General features: G+C 46.4%; 2 protein-coding genes across 2 annotated transcripts; both read left to right on the forward strand.

The window, feature by feature from the left end:
• Window positions 1-2121: 2121 nt before the first annotated feature.
• On the forward strand, window positions 2122-6867 carry LOC136537310 (uncharacterized). The gene is made up of 6 exons (XM_066529327.1): window positions 2122-2487; window positions 3649-3811; window positions 3954-4135; window positions 4223-4797; window positions 5412-5462; window positions 6284-6867. The coding sequence occupies exons 1-6, from the start codon at window positions 2122-2124 to the stop codon at window positions 6348-6350; spliced, it is 1404 nt and encodes a 467-aa protein (XP_066385424.1). The 3' UTR covers window positions 6351-6867.
• A 1618-nt stretch (window positions 6868-8485) lies between these two features.
• LOC136540239 (uncharacterized) lies at window positions 8486-10454 on the forward strand. The gene is made up of 2 exons (XM_066532243.1): window positions 8486-8963; window positions 9195-10454. Exon 2 carries the CDS (start codon window positions 9581-9583, stop codon window positions 10199-10201), a length of 621 nt encoding a protein of 206 aa, XP_066388340.1. The 5' UTR covers window positions 8486-8963; window positions 9195-9580; the 3' UTR covers window positions 10202-10454.
• Window positions 10455-17570: the final 7116 nt, after the last annotated feature.

Raw genomic sequence — 17570 nt, forward strand, 5'->3', positions numbered from 1 at the left:
TGTTTAGGAGTTGTTTCACCCTCAGGCAATCAAACACAAGCCCTCTCCACCATCCTATTAGTAACCATCCAATCCAACTCAGATTCATCCATCAATGTTTTCCCAAAAATCAAAGACTTGGTATCATCACCCACCAACTTTGACTTAGATGCAGAAACATCTGACAGATCCTCACTCAAATCAGATTGATTAGATTCAACTGGAGAATTTGCAGAAGCATTCTTCTCTTGATCAGACATCTAGAAAACAAGAAACATATCAGCAAGATTAAAACTAATAATTAATATAATAAAGGAAACAGAAATACACAAACAAATAACTAACCTTCGTTAATCAAACTTTCACCTTCTGAACAAATAGTCTTCACAAAAGAGTTTGGCTACGTTAAAAAATTCGACTTCGCTTCAAAGAAAATCTAAGCAAACACCTCCCCGCCTTCGATGAAGTAGCAAAATAGGGGGAGGGGATGAAGTATATATAGGCAGCTTCAGGTCAAACCTGACGGTTCAGCTTTCGCCGGTCAAAACGACCGTTGCAATTTAAAAAAACAACTCTTCACAGTCTAACGGCTATAAACGGCCAACTCCAAAGTTCGGGATGGCATTTTCTGTCTTGGTTTTAAATCCAAACTTCACGGGATCCAGACCTTTGGAGTAGGCCTTCGCCCGCGAGGGGCTGCTGTTGGGGATTTAACTTCACCAAGAAAACTCAACCCCTGAAATTTCGGAGTTGAAATTGTGATTTCTATAACAAAGTTTACTTGCAGGAGTAAGAAACAAAGCGAAGATGAAAATCTGACTTCGCTCAAAAGATTCATCTTCGCTGAAGAGATTTCGTCTTCGCTGAAAAAAAAGAAGAAAGCAAGATTAGGTGAAGGCAAGGTTTTGGCTTCGCCTAAAATTTTGAAGGCAGAAAAAAGATGGAACGAAAATCAACCAAGTCCAAAAGACGAAGACATCGAGAAGATTGGTGACCAAAAGTTAAAGAATGAAGGCTCGGAAGGGGAAAAAGTCCACTTCGCCCTTATAGTTGAAAAATGGTTGTAATTATTTGAGTTAGGAGTAAAATGGTCATTTTATGTAAAATACGAAGACTGGGGCCCTTATAAATACCCCCTCTGATATGTACAATACGATCAGAAAATGAATAAAACTTTGTTTTGTGTTCAAACTTTGATGCTTGTGTGATTTCTTACCTAACATGATACGTGTATAGCCATTGCAACATTCAGATGAAACACTTGCAACATACATTTAAAACGGTTAAAATATTTAAAATATACACTTGCAATACACGTGTATAGCCATTGTAATATATGCAACACCAGATCAACTTTTGCAACATCCAAATGAAACATATGCAACATACATCTGAAACGCATAAAACATATGGTTACAACACTTACTCATCTATTTGCTTCCGCCCAATGAAGGTTAACGCGGGCGCGGGGGACGCAGTGCGAGGTGCGGGCGGGGCACGTCGCGATGCATGAGACGCGATCAGCGCGCTACGCGGGGCACGGACGGTGTGAGGCACGAGCGGGTATCCGCGACACGAGGCGTGATCGCGCGGCGGGTCCAATGCGACCGTGCGAGACAGGGGCGCACGACGCAAGACGGGAGGCGCAGGGGCGCACGCTGTGCGAGGCGGGTCCAGTGCGACCGAGCGAGGCATGGGCGTGAGGTGGGTATGTCCCGCATTTCCGATTTCAAAATAAAGGATAAATAGTTATTAGGAAGGTAATAATCCAGGATATTTGAGGAATCCAATTTCTTGGAAACAAATAACAAAATGAACCCCATATCCGTTCTAGTTTGTTCTTTCTCCTGTACAACTAAAAAGAATAAAACGTGGTAGCGACGTCGGTTTTGGTTGGTCCGTATGCCCCCACGTCTGACATCCGACGGCGCCGGCAGTGGGACCTCCTCCAAGCTTGCGATCCCACCCTACGCCCGTGCCCGACCCCGCCGCCCGCGCCCGCCACAGGTGCGACACCAAGGCCGCCACGCCGCTGGCCCTGCTCCCCGTGACCATGGTGGCGGCGCCCTTCCCCATCCCCTCCCGACGGCGGCCGCTGCGCCCTTCCCCATCCCGACGGCCTTGCGTGCGTGGGTGTCGGTGATGGGCAGCCGCCCTCAGGCTCTAGATCCGTGCAGGGCGGACACGGCGGTGGCGGATTCCCTCGGCTACGTCCGTGTCGTGAGGCCCTCGTCGCGCTCGTCGTCTCGCTGCCGCGTCGCGCTTTGCCATCGTCTCGCTGGGCATCAGCACAGCAGCAGCCGGTGTGCTGGATCCGGTGCCGCGTCGCGCAAGCTGACCGGAAGCCCGTTCCCCATCGCACCAGAGCTCGGATCTGGCGAATCGAGCGGCGCGGCCAGGCGCGCGCATTCGGTCGCTGAGTCGCTGGGGCCTCGCTGCGTCGTCGCCTCACCGTTGTCGTCGGCCGCTCAAGCTTCTCGCGCCGGCCCGCGCTTCCGCCCCCCAGCGGTTCCCCGAGTCACGGAGAACCAACGCCCCAACGTCGTGACTTCGCCAGGCCACCGCAATCCCGTCCCACGCAACCGACATGGTGCTCTGCCCGGCTCACCCCGCGTCGACACCGCAGCAGCGCGACCTCGGCGGTAGCGCACCCGACGGCGTAGTCCACGCGGAGGTCAACCTCGCATCTGGAGTGGAAACGACGCGCTGCCCTGTCCCGGCTCACCCTGCGTCGGTGCCTTCCTGTCTGCGTGCCTACGCTTTCGCTTTCGCATCAATCTATGCTACTGTGCTGTTTGATTTTTTGGCTAGCCTATGTTCGTCATGTTCTTCAGATACACGAAGCTTTTCTCTTTGTTTGTTTGCGTGCCTGGGCTGCGGTGCTGTTGGCCTTCTCTGTCGATCCCTGGGACCAATTGACACTATCTCATACGTAAGTGCACTCATCTGAAACACCTGGCACCCCTTTTGCTTCAATTATCTGCTATATTGCTATTGCTTTTCTTTCCTTATATTATATATGGTTTAATTGATGCTGTTGTACTGAAAGGGTTACATCATGCAACTATAGAACTGTAATGCCTCTTTGATATGTCAATTTGTAGAGAAGTAATCATTCTGCCCCTATTTCATTAGGGACACTGTGCATACTCTGTGATTAAGGGTCTTTTTTCTACTATATGTCATTATTGTAATTCCCTGAATGTCCACCATAAAACCTTCTCATGGTATGGTACAGGACAATGTTAATTATGTTAATTCTTGAACTACGAACAAAAATTGTCAAATTATTCCTGCCATTGTTCATCCCTTCTATTGTTTCTGAAACCATGCTGCACATTCAATTGAATTTCTTTCCTGACATAGTCATAATCAATAGCAATACATGTGTTTAAATTTTCAGGATGGGTTTATATCCTATATCCATAGTGCAGGCCCCTTAGGCTATACTAATTTCAAATTGTGCTTTGTACAAAGTGTGCATTAAATAGAATGTTCCAAATTCCAGTTGTTTTTACATGTTTTAGTCTGATATAGGGGAGATGTTCAGTTATTCATTATACTAAGGTTTGGAGCATTTCAGTTGTGCTTAGGTTGTTATTGCCTGATATGCAGGTGCATTCAAGCATTGCTCCATAATTCGTTAGGCAATTGTAGTACTTTGAATGAATCATTTACACCTCGAAATTTAAAAATGCATACAACACTGAAGTTACCAGGCCAACAAACCTGTCCATTCATGCAAGAAACCTCCAACAGCAAGACCTTGGAGTTGTGATATTTGGTTGCACTAACAATACCATTGCAGAGTGTCACTCACGACAACTTTTTGGTATGCTCTTGGTTCGTCTTCATCACAACAACTCTTCTCTAAGCTTTGTGTTTACAAAGCTAAGCTACCCCTTTAATGCATTTGGGCATATCAACTTGTTGAGGGATCCACTAACTTAGTTACCGTTTGTGTCATGTTTCAGGATTGCCAAAAGGACATATTTCGTATGTACGAAACATTAAGGAAGGACTACCTCTCTTCCTCTTCAATTATGATGATCGCAGATTGTATGGTATTTACGAAGCTGCAGGGAATGGCAAGTTCTGTCCTGAATCAAATGCATGGTCACATGATAGCAAGGGCAAAACAAGCTATCCTGCACAGGTACAATCCCTGGTGTCTGTACTTTGAATGTCATCCTTTTCACTCTTAGTAAATGGCTTCTATATTCATGCCCTTTTATTTGTTTAGGTTGCAATGCGGGTAAGGGTGTGGTGTTTCCCGCTAGCAGAGAATCAGTTCAGAAATGCTATTATAGCCAATTACTATCAGAACACACCCGGTGTCCCTGGCCAGAAGCTCCATTTTTTCAAGTTTGAATTGGATCATGCTCAAACACGTGTTTTGATGGATATGTTTATTCCTTCTCCTTCTCCCCCCAACAATTTCTGGATGCCCCCTGCCGCAGCACCAACTAATGATCATGGGAGAGAATTAGTGCTGTCACCTGGATGGGCACCAGAGTTTGAGGGGAACGGTAACCTCAAATCAGAAAATGTTGTAAAGTCATATGCAGACAAATTGAAGAACAAATTCGAGGAAGTTAGGACACGAGATGTGGATGCGGAACATGCAAGCTCAGGTAATGAATCTTCTGGTGGTTTCGATGAACTGGATTGTCAATACACATCACCAGAGAGGGAGGACTATGCACTATCAGATAAGGTGGTTCCAGTGAAACAACAACAGTACCCTGATCAGCAAGGAAAAATTCTTTTTTGCCTTGTTTTGTCACAGCATATTTCTATCTCATCAAGTTGCTGCTGGTATGCATCCACCAATTTTGTTTCATTTTTACTGCCTCAGCAACCCTAATTTTTGCTGATTCAGTCATTTGTCACTATTCCTTTGACATCTTGCCACTGTCTGATCAAGCACATTAGCTCGATCCTTATGAGTGTTTAAGCTGCCTTGAGTGAATGTTCTTCGGTGGTTTCAGATAATATGGGCAATGGGCAATCTTGGGCTTGAAGCAATCCATGCAGCATGGGCAGCATGGGATCTCAACGGAAAATTAGACTCAGCCTCAGTTGAAAATCTGAAATAGTGTTGCTTTATCTAACATTTCAATATATGTTCTATTATGTTATTTCCCATTCAGGCGTATCAAGCTAGAAAGCTTAGTCCATATCTCCTATTGTATAACAGTGAAATAGGATTGATTGATCTATCCTTTATTTGTGTTTGCTTATTTCAAATGGACATATCTACTTATACTGTGAATGAGGCACTTATATCAATGGGATTTCAGATCAATGGGATTTTAGATGGACATATCTACTAGAATTTCCTTTTTATTTCCCATCTCCGCAGTTTATGAAGTGACAGCAACCTGTAAATATTTTTTGCTCATTCTAAACTATTTCGTGCTTCTCTACAGGGTTGGGTTCAATTTCACAGCCTTGTATCCATGGATGTTCAAGTGTGGCAGGTATTTTATTCCGAAATTTACATTCATCAAATAGTTTGGAATTTCAAGCAGTACTCAGAAAAGATCAATTCTTATGATCTTGGATACTGATTTGTCTCAGATCTAGAAATGTGGTCAGACATATGCTCTTGGATATGGACTTGTCTCAATTCTAGAAATGTGGCCTGATATGATTAGCATATGTTTCAGATTGACATTGTTGCTCATAATTAGCTCATGTCTGTTGTAAAAACCTGTAGCAAACAATTCTCTTTTTTTTCACGGATTTGCTTTTAGCATGTATTTCATTAAGAGGGAGTAGAAAGTGCATTACAGAACAATATCTTAGCCTGTAGCAAACAATTCATCATTGATTGTGGCCATCTTTACACTTGATTTTGGTTGTCAGAAGTCAGAACAAAGCTGGTCAGTTTAACATACTGTGTTTTGCAAAATGTGAAATATTTTCGGTCTGCTTAAGCAAATAGTTTGTCTGTGGTAGTATCTGCACAAAGGATACAAAGCACTTGTGTCATTATGCATGGATGCTGAGCGGCTTGCAATTTCCACTGCACTTTAAGATTGTTGTGCTCAGTTATTTACCGGTATAGAATCTTGTTATGCTGGTGCCCAGGCTTCCCAATGTACTGCCACACAGGTTGTGTAATTTCTTATTTGCCCAGCGTGGCGTGGACAGGAAATATCAGATGGGTAGAAATTCCGCCCTTAACTATCTAATTAGGACTTGATTGTCGTATAGAACTTAGGAATACAAGAAGCTTAATTCATTGTACTTGAATATGACATAAAATTGATTGCATTATGATAATTTTACTTTTCAGGAAATGTTGTGTGCTTCTACAGTACCTTGATCCATGTATTCCTTTTGTTTATGCGTTCCAAAAGTGATTTTGAATATGAATTCATTTTGGTCGCGCAAGGCAAACAATCAATCACATCCTGTTATGGATTTTGAGCTTTTTCCCCATATTTGATGGCTTCCATGGACAACATGTGCTATGTTAAGCTAGGATTAGCCTTGCTTTTTCATCAATTAGGATTAGCATTGGTTTTGTCAGCTATATGTTCAAACCAGGATAGTATGTGCAGGTTCGCACCTTGATAAGGCACAGATATTGTTACCTCTAACGGATAGGTGAGCTTTGACTTGTTTCCTAATATCTATGTCTTTGTATTTTAGTTCTTTAGGATTGATTTATTTAGGCTTTGGTCAAGCAACAAGGATGTAAGGGCCAGGGGAACATGTATAGAGGATCAGCCAACCTTCTCAAGGTTAAAAGACTACAGTTTATGTTTGTTTGTTTCTTTTAGTTGAGTTCCTCATAGACTTAAAGTGTAAATCTTATGGAGAATTAACTGATGCATAATATTCGTCGAATTTTAATGATGGTACTATGTCATAGAATTCAACTATATTTACCCATAGAAACGCACGGACACTTTTGGTGTGACATTCCAACGTGGGTCCATCGTCTTGCCTCGCGTGCGATCCCCGGCGCTCCCTCATGTGCGGTGCCCCTGGTCCCATCACTCCACCGCAGGAAGATCCCGGCTCCAATCATCAATCTGTCTTCCCCGTGTCTCGCTCTAGCACAAAAGGAAAGATCCATCCCTTCCCCTGCAGTCGCCTCGCTCCCTGCGATTTGTCCGCCACCCAGTGCTGTTGCCCTCACAACGCCCTCGCCTTCGGCCTCGCGCCGCCGCCAGCCATTGCCCTCGCGAGGTCACCCTCGCACCGCCGTCGCCAGCCCTTGTCCTTCCTCGTGCCGCCGTTGCCAGTCGGCGGCCCTTGCTGCCATGGCCACCCCGGTGCTGGCTCCCACGCCTGTCCAGGTACGCACACTTCCCCTTCCCAGAATTTTGTCGGCTGCTTCAGTTTTGAATTCACGATCAATCCTGGTTACATGCGGTTCCAATCATTTTTGGTAATTTTTTGGAACCACAATTTCATCATTAATTTGAGTGCTCAACACAGCATTAGTTAGAAAGATGCACTTCAGGCTGATACATGTGCTTTCGTCTTCTTCTTTTCTTATTACAAGATAACACAGAAGTGGAACATTAAGCTCGTGAACAGAGTCGGTACCCTCTCACCCGCACCCTAGATCGGGCGAATTTCGGGCTCTGATGGCGGTCACCACTTCCTGCTCGGCCATCTCCCTGATCTAGAGGTCACCATCGGGGGTTGAGGATGATGACTGCAGGTAGGGAAGGCGGCAGCTGGAGCGATGCACAGTGGCGTCCATCTGTGCTGTTGCCCCCATCGACGCCACCACTGATGTCCTCATATGTATTGACAAAATAAAGTATCAGTTATTACTTTTTTTTTTTTGCTCGTGCGTGATAGGCGGAGTGACCACTACTGACGATTTCAGCGAATTGGTATTCAGTCCTATTTGTAATCAGGTGCACAATTTTCAAAGTGAGGTTCTTTCGGGGTAATTCATGGATTTAATTTATTGACTACAACGCTGACCCAAAAGTTTTTTATTTGTTTATAAGCCTACGCAATCGTCTGCTTGTTGATGAAGCCAGACGTCGTCGAGTTCAAGAATTTGCTAAGGACACCGTGTCGCGTCTCATAGATTTAGAGAACTAAATAATATTAAAATCATTTACACGCTTGTGACATGCACTTTGAATGGATGATGGACATGAATTTAGTTTAATATAATAGTCATTTTGTGCATTTTCATTGGTCAAATATGTTCAAAATACGTGGATTGAGCAATGTTTGTCTGACATATTTGATTGCTTCATTTAGTTTGTAATATCGGAGACTTCTTGCCGATATAAAACATTATTTTAGCCGTATCACGGAAAGGTCTATATAGTAGAGTTTGTTAGCCTGCGGTGCCGTGCTCTTAGTGACTGTTAATTTTACAAACTTTGTTTTTTGAATTAAATGTCAGTTTAATGTCTTACAGTATTGTTATTTTATCGTGCGATCCGTATGTTTTTAGTACAAAAGTTTAGTTGTCCCATAACAGGCACGCTACCTAGTCTGGTTATTAAGGTAGGAACGGGGTTAAGTGGTCAACATGCTGTATGATCAGATATGTCTAATTTATGCTTTGTTCCCCTGGTTAACTCGACAGTTGGAGTTGTTAAGACGAGGGTAAAGCGTGCTCTCAAATCTCAAGTCTTGGAGAAGGAGATCTGCTGATAACGCTTTAATTCCATGGCGATAAAGCCATCGAAGACCTAGCTTTGAGTCATAGTAAACTGCACAGGGTGTGGGACTGGGACAGCCGAGTCCACCCTTTGGTCAATCGCACACGTACCAAACAGTCCATGAATCATGATTACATTGGCTATGCATCGTTCCTTTAGAATCAAGATTATTTTTATCGCGTTGCTAAGGCGACACAAACCTTGCGAGTAGAGCTGTTCAATCTCAATTCCTCCCCCGCAAATAGAAAAAAGATCTCAATTCCTCAACGCTCAGCAGCGGTACGGTCATCATCTAATCTGTGCTCTGTCTATGTGCCTCGTTTCGACGTAAGCTTGCTTGCATTTAAAAGAAGAACTATATTAATCTTGTTCCGACTTCCGTACCGTAATGAATTTTTTCTTTGCTTATTTTTTAAGTAAAAACTTATTATTATTTTGCCTATGGTAACGGGGTGGGCTGTTTTAATTTGTAACAGCAGTACAATTACTTTTTTTATATCGGGAAATGGTGAACGTTGAATTCTCACGCATCTGTAACATTTACTACATTTTCTTCAGATACTCGCCAACAATTGTCATGGGCATTGTCTGAGGCGCGTAGTAGTTGAACATTTCGACACACCGTGTTCCATTGCTACTCTAGATCGTGCCGTACGTGCAATTGAGTGCAGAGGAATATGATACGCAAGTGGCAAAAGCGGCTACGAGGTAGGGGACAAAAATATTGACTTGGACAACTTGACCTGGAGCTGGGATATGATAGAGGGAGTCGTGTATATATACGTGCCATGGATCATTTGCTCTCTTCATCACTCCATCGAAAACCAACAACGAGACACCACAAGGATCGATAGCCACAGCACTCAACTGCACGCATCCCCTAGCTAGTTTCAGATCATCCAACAAATTTGCCGTTAGCTCCTCCATCGATCCATCGATAGCCCATGGATCAGCAGCAGTACCCGACCATGTACCCAAGCGCACCGCCGACCCCGGGCAGCAACATGGAGGCGGGCCTCGTCGCCACGGGCCTGCCAGTGCGGCGGCAGCAGCAGCTCGGCGGGGCGGCGCCGGACAGCAGGGACGGCTGGGCGGGCAACGACCCCAACACGCTGATCGTGGTGGCGACGCTGATCACGGCGCTCAACTTCCTGCTCGGCCTCAGCATGCCCGGCGGCTACTGGCAGACCGACCAGATCGTGAGCGACGCCGGCAGCATGGTGCCCCGGTACCGCGCCGGCGACCCCATCATGCGCGATCTGCACCGGCCGAGGTACTGGGTGTTCAGGGGCGCGAGCTGGGTCGGGGTGGCGAGCTCCATGGTGATGACGCTGAGCCTGCTGGTGCGGATGCCCGTGGGCTCGCGCCACGTGCTGTGGTCCTTCGCGGTGGCCTACTCCAGCCTCGTGCTCACCTTCATCGTGTCGCAGTCCAGGACGCACCTGTCGCTGGACATCATCATCTGGGTGGCCGTCCTCGCCTTGATCTGGCTCGTCATCAGCCTCCACCCGGACCACCGGGCGCGCGTCATCCGGGTGCTCTTCTGCTGCGACCGCGACAACTGAAACCTCTTGCTTTGCCTGCTTGTCTCCTATCGTCTTCGATCATGTACGGACAGTGGACTGAAACTAGTATTAGCACTCCGTAGCTTCGATGTTTATCCGTGATGCGATGTTTGATTGGCTTTTCACAGCAACTAGTGAACTCAATGTGAACTTTACAACCATATGTGCGGTGAAGTTTGAAATGCAATGTGTGTGAAACCGAAATCTGTACTTGCATGAGTGTAGTACATTGCATTAAATCTTGTGTTTAGTTTCTTGACGTTGACCTCGAAAATCAACACAGACATAACCGATGACTAGATTGCTCCATTTAGGGAGAAGTAACCCGTTCTCATGCAAATTAGCAAAGGGGTAATTCTTCAATATGGCGACCCGTTGTTTTACAAGCAAGAACAATAAGGATAATACTTAATTTCACCTGAGCTTGCAAACTTTTAGGCAAACTAGCAAATCATAATTACCAACTTAGATATGAAACGTAGAAGAAAAAATAAATAAATAACATGACTAATTATATTTGGTTCTGTTTGGTTCAGCCGTGAATTGTGGAAATCTGTTGTGGGTCATGAGCTGTAAAAAAGCTATTGTGAGGTACGATAAGTTGAAAATTGTTCGGTCGAAACAACTATCAAATAGACCCTCTCTGTATATCTCCCTTGAAACAACTATAAAACATCTCTCTATTTTCACTTATTAGGAGAAGCAAGCCAAAAGTAAGGTTCAAAGTGCCACAAAAATTGTACTGCACGAAAGCAGTGGCTTCTGAAAAAGTAAATTTAGATTCCACCCGCTTAGTTAGCATTCTGCTTTTTGGCAGCACAATCAAACATAGCCTGAGAACAACAATTTACGTTTTGATCCAACCAATAACATGTATTCCCTTCATGCTAGAAAGAATATAGATTTAGCACAATGCGAAGTTAAGCCATATCAAGGGCCTGATTTGGTTCACTTCCAAAATTTACCAAGTCAAAGATTTGGCAAGCCATGATTTTAGCTAGTATTTGGTTTGCTATCAAAACTTGCTGAACTCTCACATTTGGCTTGCCAAATCTATGACAATTTTTTGTCCGACTTGTGGCTACCAAAACTTTGGTATGGCAAATTCTAGTCGCAAACCAAGAAGACCCTAAATACGACTGTATGTATTGTTGGATTAATCATGAAATATAATTTTATGTTATGTTTGTTTAAAGTCATAAATCTTTGTACTGATCTGTACTCTCGTTGATACGATTATCCTGCTGCTATATACTATGTTACTCGCCCCAACCAAAGTGCAGCGCGATAATGCGCCAAAAAGCAGCCAATAGATGAACCGGCGACTCGTTGACCATATGACCTGTTATGAGGGTATTTGCCAATGATCAATGGATATGCTTGATTGTTGTTTCTTTTTTACGCTATGGTCTCTTCTTCATTTGTTCAACTTCGATTCATCGAGGGATAACGGTTTTCCAATGTTGCCTAGGACCATAAAGATGTTGGCATAATTGAAACCATTGTTCGTTATATTCCCAAATACTATAACATAGTAGAGCACTAGAGCTAGAGGGCACTCAAGGCCAGCGGCGGTGTTCTGTCCAGTTGTTGGCCGGGTGCTGAATTGCTGGTGCAGGGTCATCCAGAAAAAACCCCAACACATCTGTGCTAATGTGGTATGTAGTTTCTATTATGCAATTAGATATACACTGTATCAAATCTCTACAACTAAAAATTTCCCACGGTCAACATCTACCCGGCAGGACGATTGGTCGTGCGACCCCGCGTCTACCTCACCGAACGGCGAGGGCGGACGAAGGGGCGCAGGAGTAGGGCGTGCAGGCACGTGCGGCGGGCCGCCTGCAGGGTCCGCGGCTCCGCCGCTCCGGGCGGCACAGGGCAGGGTGCAGCCGCGTAGGGCGCTAGGGCCGAGGCGCCGAGCGTGAGGCCACAAGCGCCGGACGGCCAGGCACCACGCCGGCGAGGGCGAAGCTCCTCCCTCTGCTCGCCCAAATCCCCGCGCCCCTGCGTCTAAATTCGGCTCGTCCGTCCCTGATCCGTCAACTCCTCTGCTTCCCAGCGATGGGCGCCGGCCGTGTCTGTCGCGGTGGTCCCTCCTCCGCTTCCCCCGCCGCCGGTGCCGCCGTGGGCGGCTGTTCCCGAGGCTCGCCACATCCTCCTCCGCCTCCCCTTCCTCGGCCCCCTCTGAGACGGCATCCACGTCGGTCACCAAGACGGTGAACAGCGCCCACCACTTCAAGATCGTGGGCTACTCCCTCTCCAAGGGGATCGGGGTGGGGAAGTTCATCACCTCCGAGTCCTTCAAAGCGGGGATGGCGCTGGCTACCTCTCGCTATGTTGGTGAGGCACGGGAAGTTGGGTGAGGAGAAGGTCACCGAGGTCAGGTGGTTCCTCGACTCCAGTGCAGTGCCCGGCGTGCCTGCTGGACCACCCAAGTCGTCGGCTACTGCTAGGAGGGAGTCCTTTGCGAAGAGGGCGGGGTTGGCCACGAACCCCATGGGGAGGAAGCTGTTTGAGGTGAGGGAGGCGAAGCAGAGCAACTTGTGTGTTGCGGTGGATGTTGGGACAGCAAAAGAGCTACTTGAGCTTGCTGACGAGGTATACATGCCATTAGTTCTTGTGTATTTGCGATGTCTTTCTACTATTTGCTAATAGTGTGTTAATTTGTTTGCTCCATTTGTGTTGGTTGGTCCAGAGATTTGAATGTTGAATACTCAGGTTGATATCTTTTCTGATTTTACACCAGATTTTGGGGCCAAGCTTCACACAATATGTTCTCTTCTGACATCATCTTTCTTATCTTCTCTTTTGTTGTATTGCTGATCATCATTCTTTTATTGTGTGTCCATAATAGCCCAATTGGATTTCAAAAATTGTACTTTGTCTATCACAAATCAGATGCCGGTCCTCATAGTAGAGATATAGATGCAGTATCCTTCTGTGTAATCAAAATGGGTTGTCCATTACTGTAAGGCAAAATTCCTACACCAGGCCAATCTACTTGGTTCTTTAGCAGCGTTAGCACAGGCTAGATAATTTAGTACTAAATTCCTACATTAGGCTCTTCCAGTTAAATATGATATTATCTTCAGTTATCAGTTATGTTGAATAAATTTTCAGTTCTCCTGTGTCATCCGATGAAAAAAATGTTGAAAATAATTTTCAGGTACAAAACTAATACTATCCTTCATCCAAGTACCAATTACTGCCCATCTAATTTATCTATGTCTGAGTTGTAGTTTTTTTTTCTTGCCTGGAGGAACTGATGCTAACCTTCCATTGATTGAGAAATAGAAATGCTTGATTATTTTTTATTTTCAGATATAGGGTTATTTGTTATTTTTAGAATCTGGCTATTTTTTATGTTTATTATCAGTGCAACCGTGTTTCGTAATTATAGGATATTAATTTCTTACATTGACATATTCTCCTGGTCGTCGGATCAATGATTGGTCTTTACCATCTTTTGTATGACAGAATTGTTCTCTACATTGCTTATATGGCTTGGTGTTAACCCTTTTTTTGGCATGCGGATGCTGGAGCAATGCCAGTTGCCAAACAAAGTGATTCAGTTATTTTACATCAATTCTGTTTATACAAGCTGTAAACAGTAATCAGCTACTTAGATTAATGTGGCTAGTTTTCTATCGGGGCAGATCAGTCATCTACTGTACTCTTTCTCGCTTCTTTCGGTCTACTTGTGCTGGTGGCGCACTTAGAAATTCTCAGGAATCGTGCTGCACCTCAGCGCCCATGCAGCACCGATGGCATGCTTGCCACGTACGCGTCTGCACCCACCTGCCGAAGGAACAGAGATGGTTACTTATTGTGGCTCCACGTGGAAGGAACGCGCAGCTAGCTGGTTCAGGCTCATATGCATTGAGATTCGCGCACAAGGATACATGGATGGCCTGCGCTCGGTGCTTCACGGGCGTCGCGGTACAGCACGACTGCAGAGAATTTTTTTTTCCGCACACTTGGAGCTTAGGGAGCTGTGGACGATGAAAAGCTCATGCTTGGTTTTCTTGATTCTTGCCGTAATGATCAAGTGATTATCCTAGGACCAGATTAGCTCCCATGATTACAGCTTTGGCTTGATTGATTCATATGACACATCAGAATCTTGAGACAAGTGGGATGAAGGTGATGCAACTGGTGCGGGAGCTTGTTCAGGCCGACACTAGCGGGTACAGCTAAGCTCTTCAATCACCAACGGATGCTTTCATGCTCAGGTTCATTGCTCATCGAGGCTTACCATTTGCTGAATTTTTTTCACATTCTGCTGTACTTGTAGATGTTCGAGTTGAAGGATTCAGTGTTGACATGGGAAGGAGCAGAAGCCACAAGCCATTGATTAAAACAAAAAATTAGGTGTATAAATATTTCGCATGAGATTTATGGTACACCATAGACACCCGTTAGTGAAGAAGGGTTTTGTTGTCATGAGGCATAAAATTGATAACCTGACAGATGAACAAATTGGCATGAATTATCTTTGTTGTATTCAACAATATAAGTTTGATCCTTTTTGGATTAAATAACACAATAACCCTGCAAATTTGTATCGCTCCTTTTTTCCGTGAATCTTCAATCTATTTTATTTTATACAGTGTTTGGTTGTTAATTTGTGTCACCTAAAATGCCACCGTGGCGTTAGCACGGGCAATATACTATAGATTGTAAAACATGTATTATGAAACACAAACTTGTTATGATTATCTTTCCGTAGCACTTGATTCCTAAAGAAGTGCAAGCTTATCTTTCATGTATCGTAGGCATGAAGTGATGCGGCAATTGATGTTGATGTTTCAATTTTGCATTCAAATTTAGAGTTATATCGTACATTCATCCCATACATCCAAGCGTTGCATATGCAATTGCTACATCTCAATGCTTCGCGTCGCGTCACGAAGTGGTAGTCGCCTCATTCGACATGAGTGGCAACTGATCGAGGTTCGAACACCGGCCCACGAAAGGCTCGAGGCCGCCTCAGGTCAAATAGAGCCAGGGGAGAAAAACCGAGATGAGCCCCAGTGGCCTTGCCCGACCCCGCTCAGAAGCGGACAGGGACTTCTCGACCTTTCTCGTTCGATTCTAACCTCGAGCCAAACCCACAGAATCTCCGTTGAGGAGAGGCCAACGGGCCACCCGAGCCTATCGAACGGCTCGGGCATCTGCCGGGAGGCCGGTTAAGAAGTAGTGGAATGCCACATGAGGGCTCTGCCGACCCCGTCAGTGGATGACGGACCTGAATTCCACATGAACGTGCCCGTTAGCGAGCTCATTGAGCGCAACACTCGAGCTGTCGAGGCAAGTGTCGTTAGCTCAGCCCCTCTGGTTGCGGAAACCGAGGACGGGGTGATGCGTGAAACACGACCGACCCCTATCAGACCCCAAGGGGCTCGGGGGCTCGAGCCGCCCGATCCTAGATCGAGAGACCGAGGTTCGAAGGCCAGCCCGCGAAGGGCCCAAGGCCGCCTCACGTCGAACAAGAGCTAGGGGAGAAAATGCAGATGAGCCTCAGCGGTCTTCGCCCAACCCACATAGAGGCGGATAGGGTCATATCAACCTTCTCGTTCGATCCAACCTCTAGCCGAGCCCATAGAATCCCCATTGAGGGGGAATCTGTTGGAAGGCGGGTTAAGCAGCAACGGAATGCCACCCGAGGGCTTTGCTGACCCAGTCACGAGCGACGGGACCGGATTCTGTTCGAACATCCCGTTAGCGAGCTCATCAAGCGCGTCACTCGAGCCATCGAGGCAAGTGACGTCGCCTCAACCCCTCCAGTTGCGAAAACCACGGACGGGGCAACAGTCACAAAAATGAGCCGACCCTTGACCGAATCCCCGCCACGCGCGGGGGCTCGGAGAAGGTTGGACTTGCAAGGAGACCGAACGCATGGTCGCAGAATGATAGCAAAAATCCTAAGGAAGGGGTACGTACGAATACAAGACTAGTTTCGCTATCCTCTCTTCGGTCTCCAGTGACATTCGACCCCTGCAACCGCAAGGGGTCGGATCTCACTCGGGGGCTAATAAAGGTATAAATACCCCCTTTTTCGAAACAGTCGCTACGTCGGACCTCTTCCTCATGTTAAAGTTAGTCTCAAGGTTTGTGGGAACGAATAACCGAGCATGCCTGGCCAGACTACAAAAAACCCACGCCCCAACGGCTATGGTAACTTTGCTCACCAGCATCATCGAAGTTTCCCTCTTACACACCTTGGGCCCTACGGTCTTAACGAACGGAAGGGTCGGATTGCATGAGCCCTTCTTTTTCGAATACAAAAAGGGAAGAAAGCAAGTTCAATCAAACAAAACAAAATTATGAATTTGTTTAACGAAACAAAACTATGAATCTGTTTTTAAGATACAAAAGTGCCGACACTTGTCCACAGATTACAGATAATATCCATCAAACCCATTCGACTAACTACCCCCTCTAGGGAAGAACCATGTCTTCAACTTTGCTCGCCAGGGTTTTCGCAAGAGGAGCCACCGCCACTTCTATTTCATCCAGCTCGGAGGCTTCATAGCTAGGCGAGAAACCGAGGCTCATCGCCTCCAAGTCGATGCTTTCATCATAATGCGAGCGGGCGATGGCAAAGGCTTGGGTGATCCCTAAGCAAAGAGCTTCCTTCTCCAGCTGGCGCACCCGTGTCGTGCTATCTACAGCACGGGCCACAAGCGAGCTGGTCCCCTTCTCCTGCACCACCTGCAGGTCATCGTAGACTACGCCAAGGGCAACCTTCAGGACATCAAGCTCGTCGCTCTCTGCCTAAAGAAGACTCCTCACCTCAGCAAGATCCGTGGCCAGTCCGGTAGTGGCGCCCTTGGCCTCCAGCTTCTAGGCTTTTGCGGTTCCAAGCTCAGCCTAGAGAGAGCTGATCCTCTACTCTGCCTCATCACGCTCTCGGATAGCCTGGTCGTGCTCCCCATGGGCCACGCCGTGCTCTGAGTGGAGCCTCTCCATAGTCTGGCGTAGCTCATCTTGCTCCTTGCATAGCCGAGCGCCCGCCTCAGCATCTAGTTTCGCCGTCTGCTCCAGGGCCACAGACCTCTCCTCGACTCCTAGCCTGAGGTCCCGCTCCTTCTTGTCCTCGGCCAGGAGGTCGAGGATCCACTAGCGGGTCTCAGCATCTCGCTGGAGTAGCTCATCCTACTCCTTCTGCACTCTGGCAGCCTCCTCCTCATCCCACCGCACCCTCTCCGATAGTTCCTCAAAAGACTTCTCGGCGTCCTCCGCATCCCGGCGGGCCTTGGCCTCCCATCATCGAAGATTGTTCGCCTCTATGGCAAGGGGAGTCAACTCGGCCACCCTCTATCAAAGCTAGGTAGACACGTCCCTATGCGACCGTGTCTCATCG

This window comes from Miscanthus floridulus, chromosome 2 (genome assembly GCF_019320115.1).
Source record: "Miscanthus floridulus cultivar M001 chromosome 2, ASM1932011v1, whole genome shotgun sequence".
NCBI classification, from domain to species: Eukaryota; Viridiplantae; Streptophyta; class Magnoliopsida; order Poales; family Poaceae; genus Miscanthus; species Miscanthus floridulus.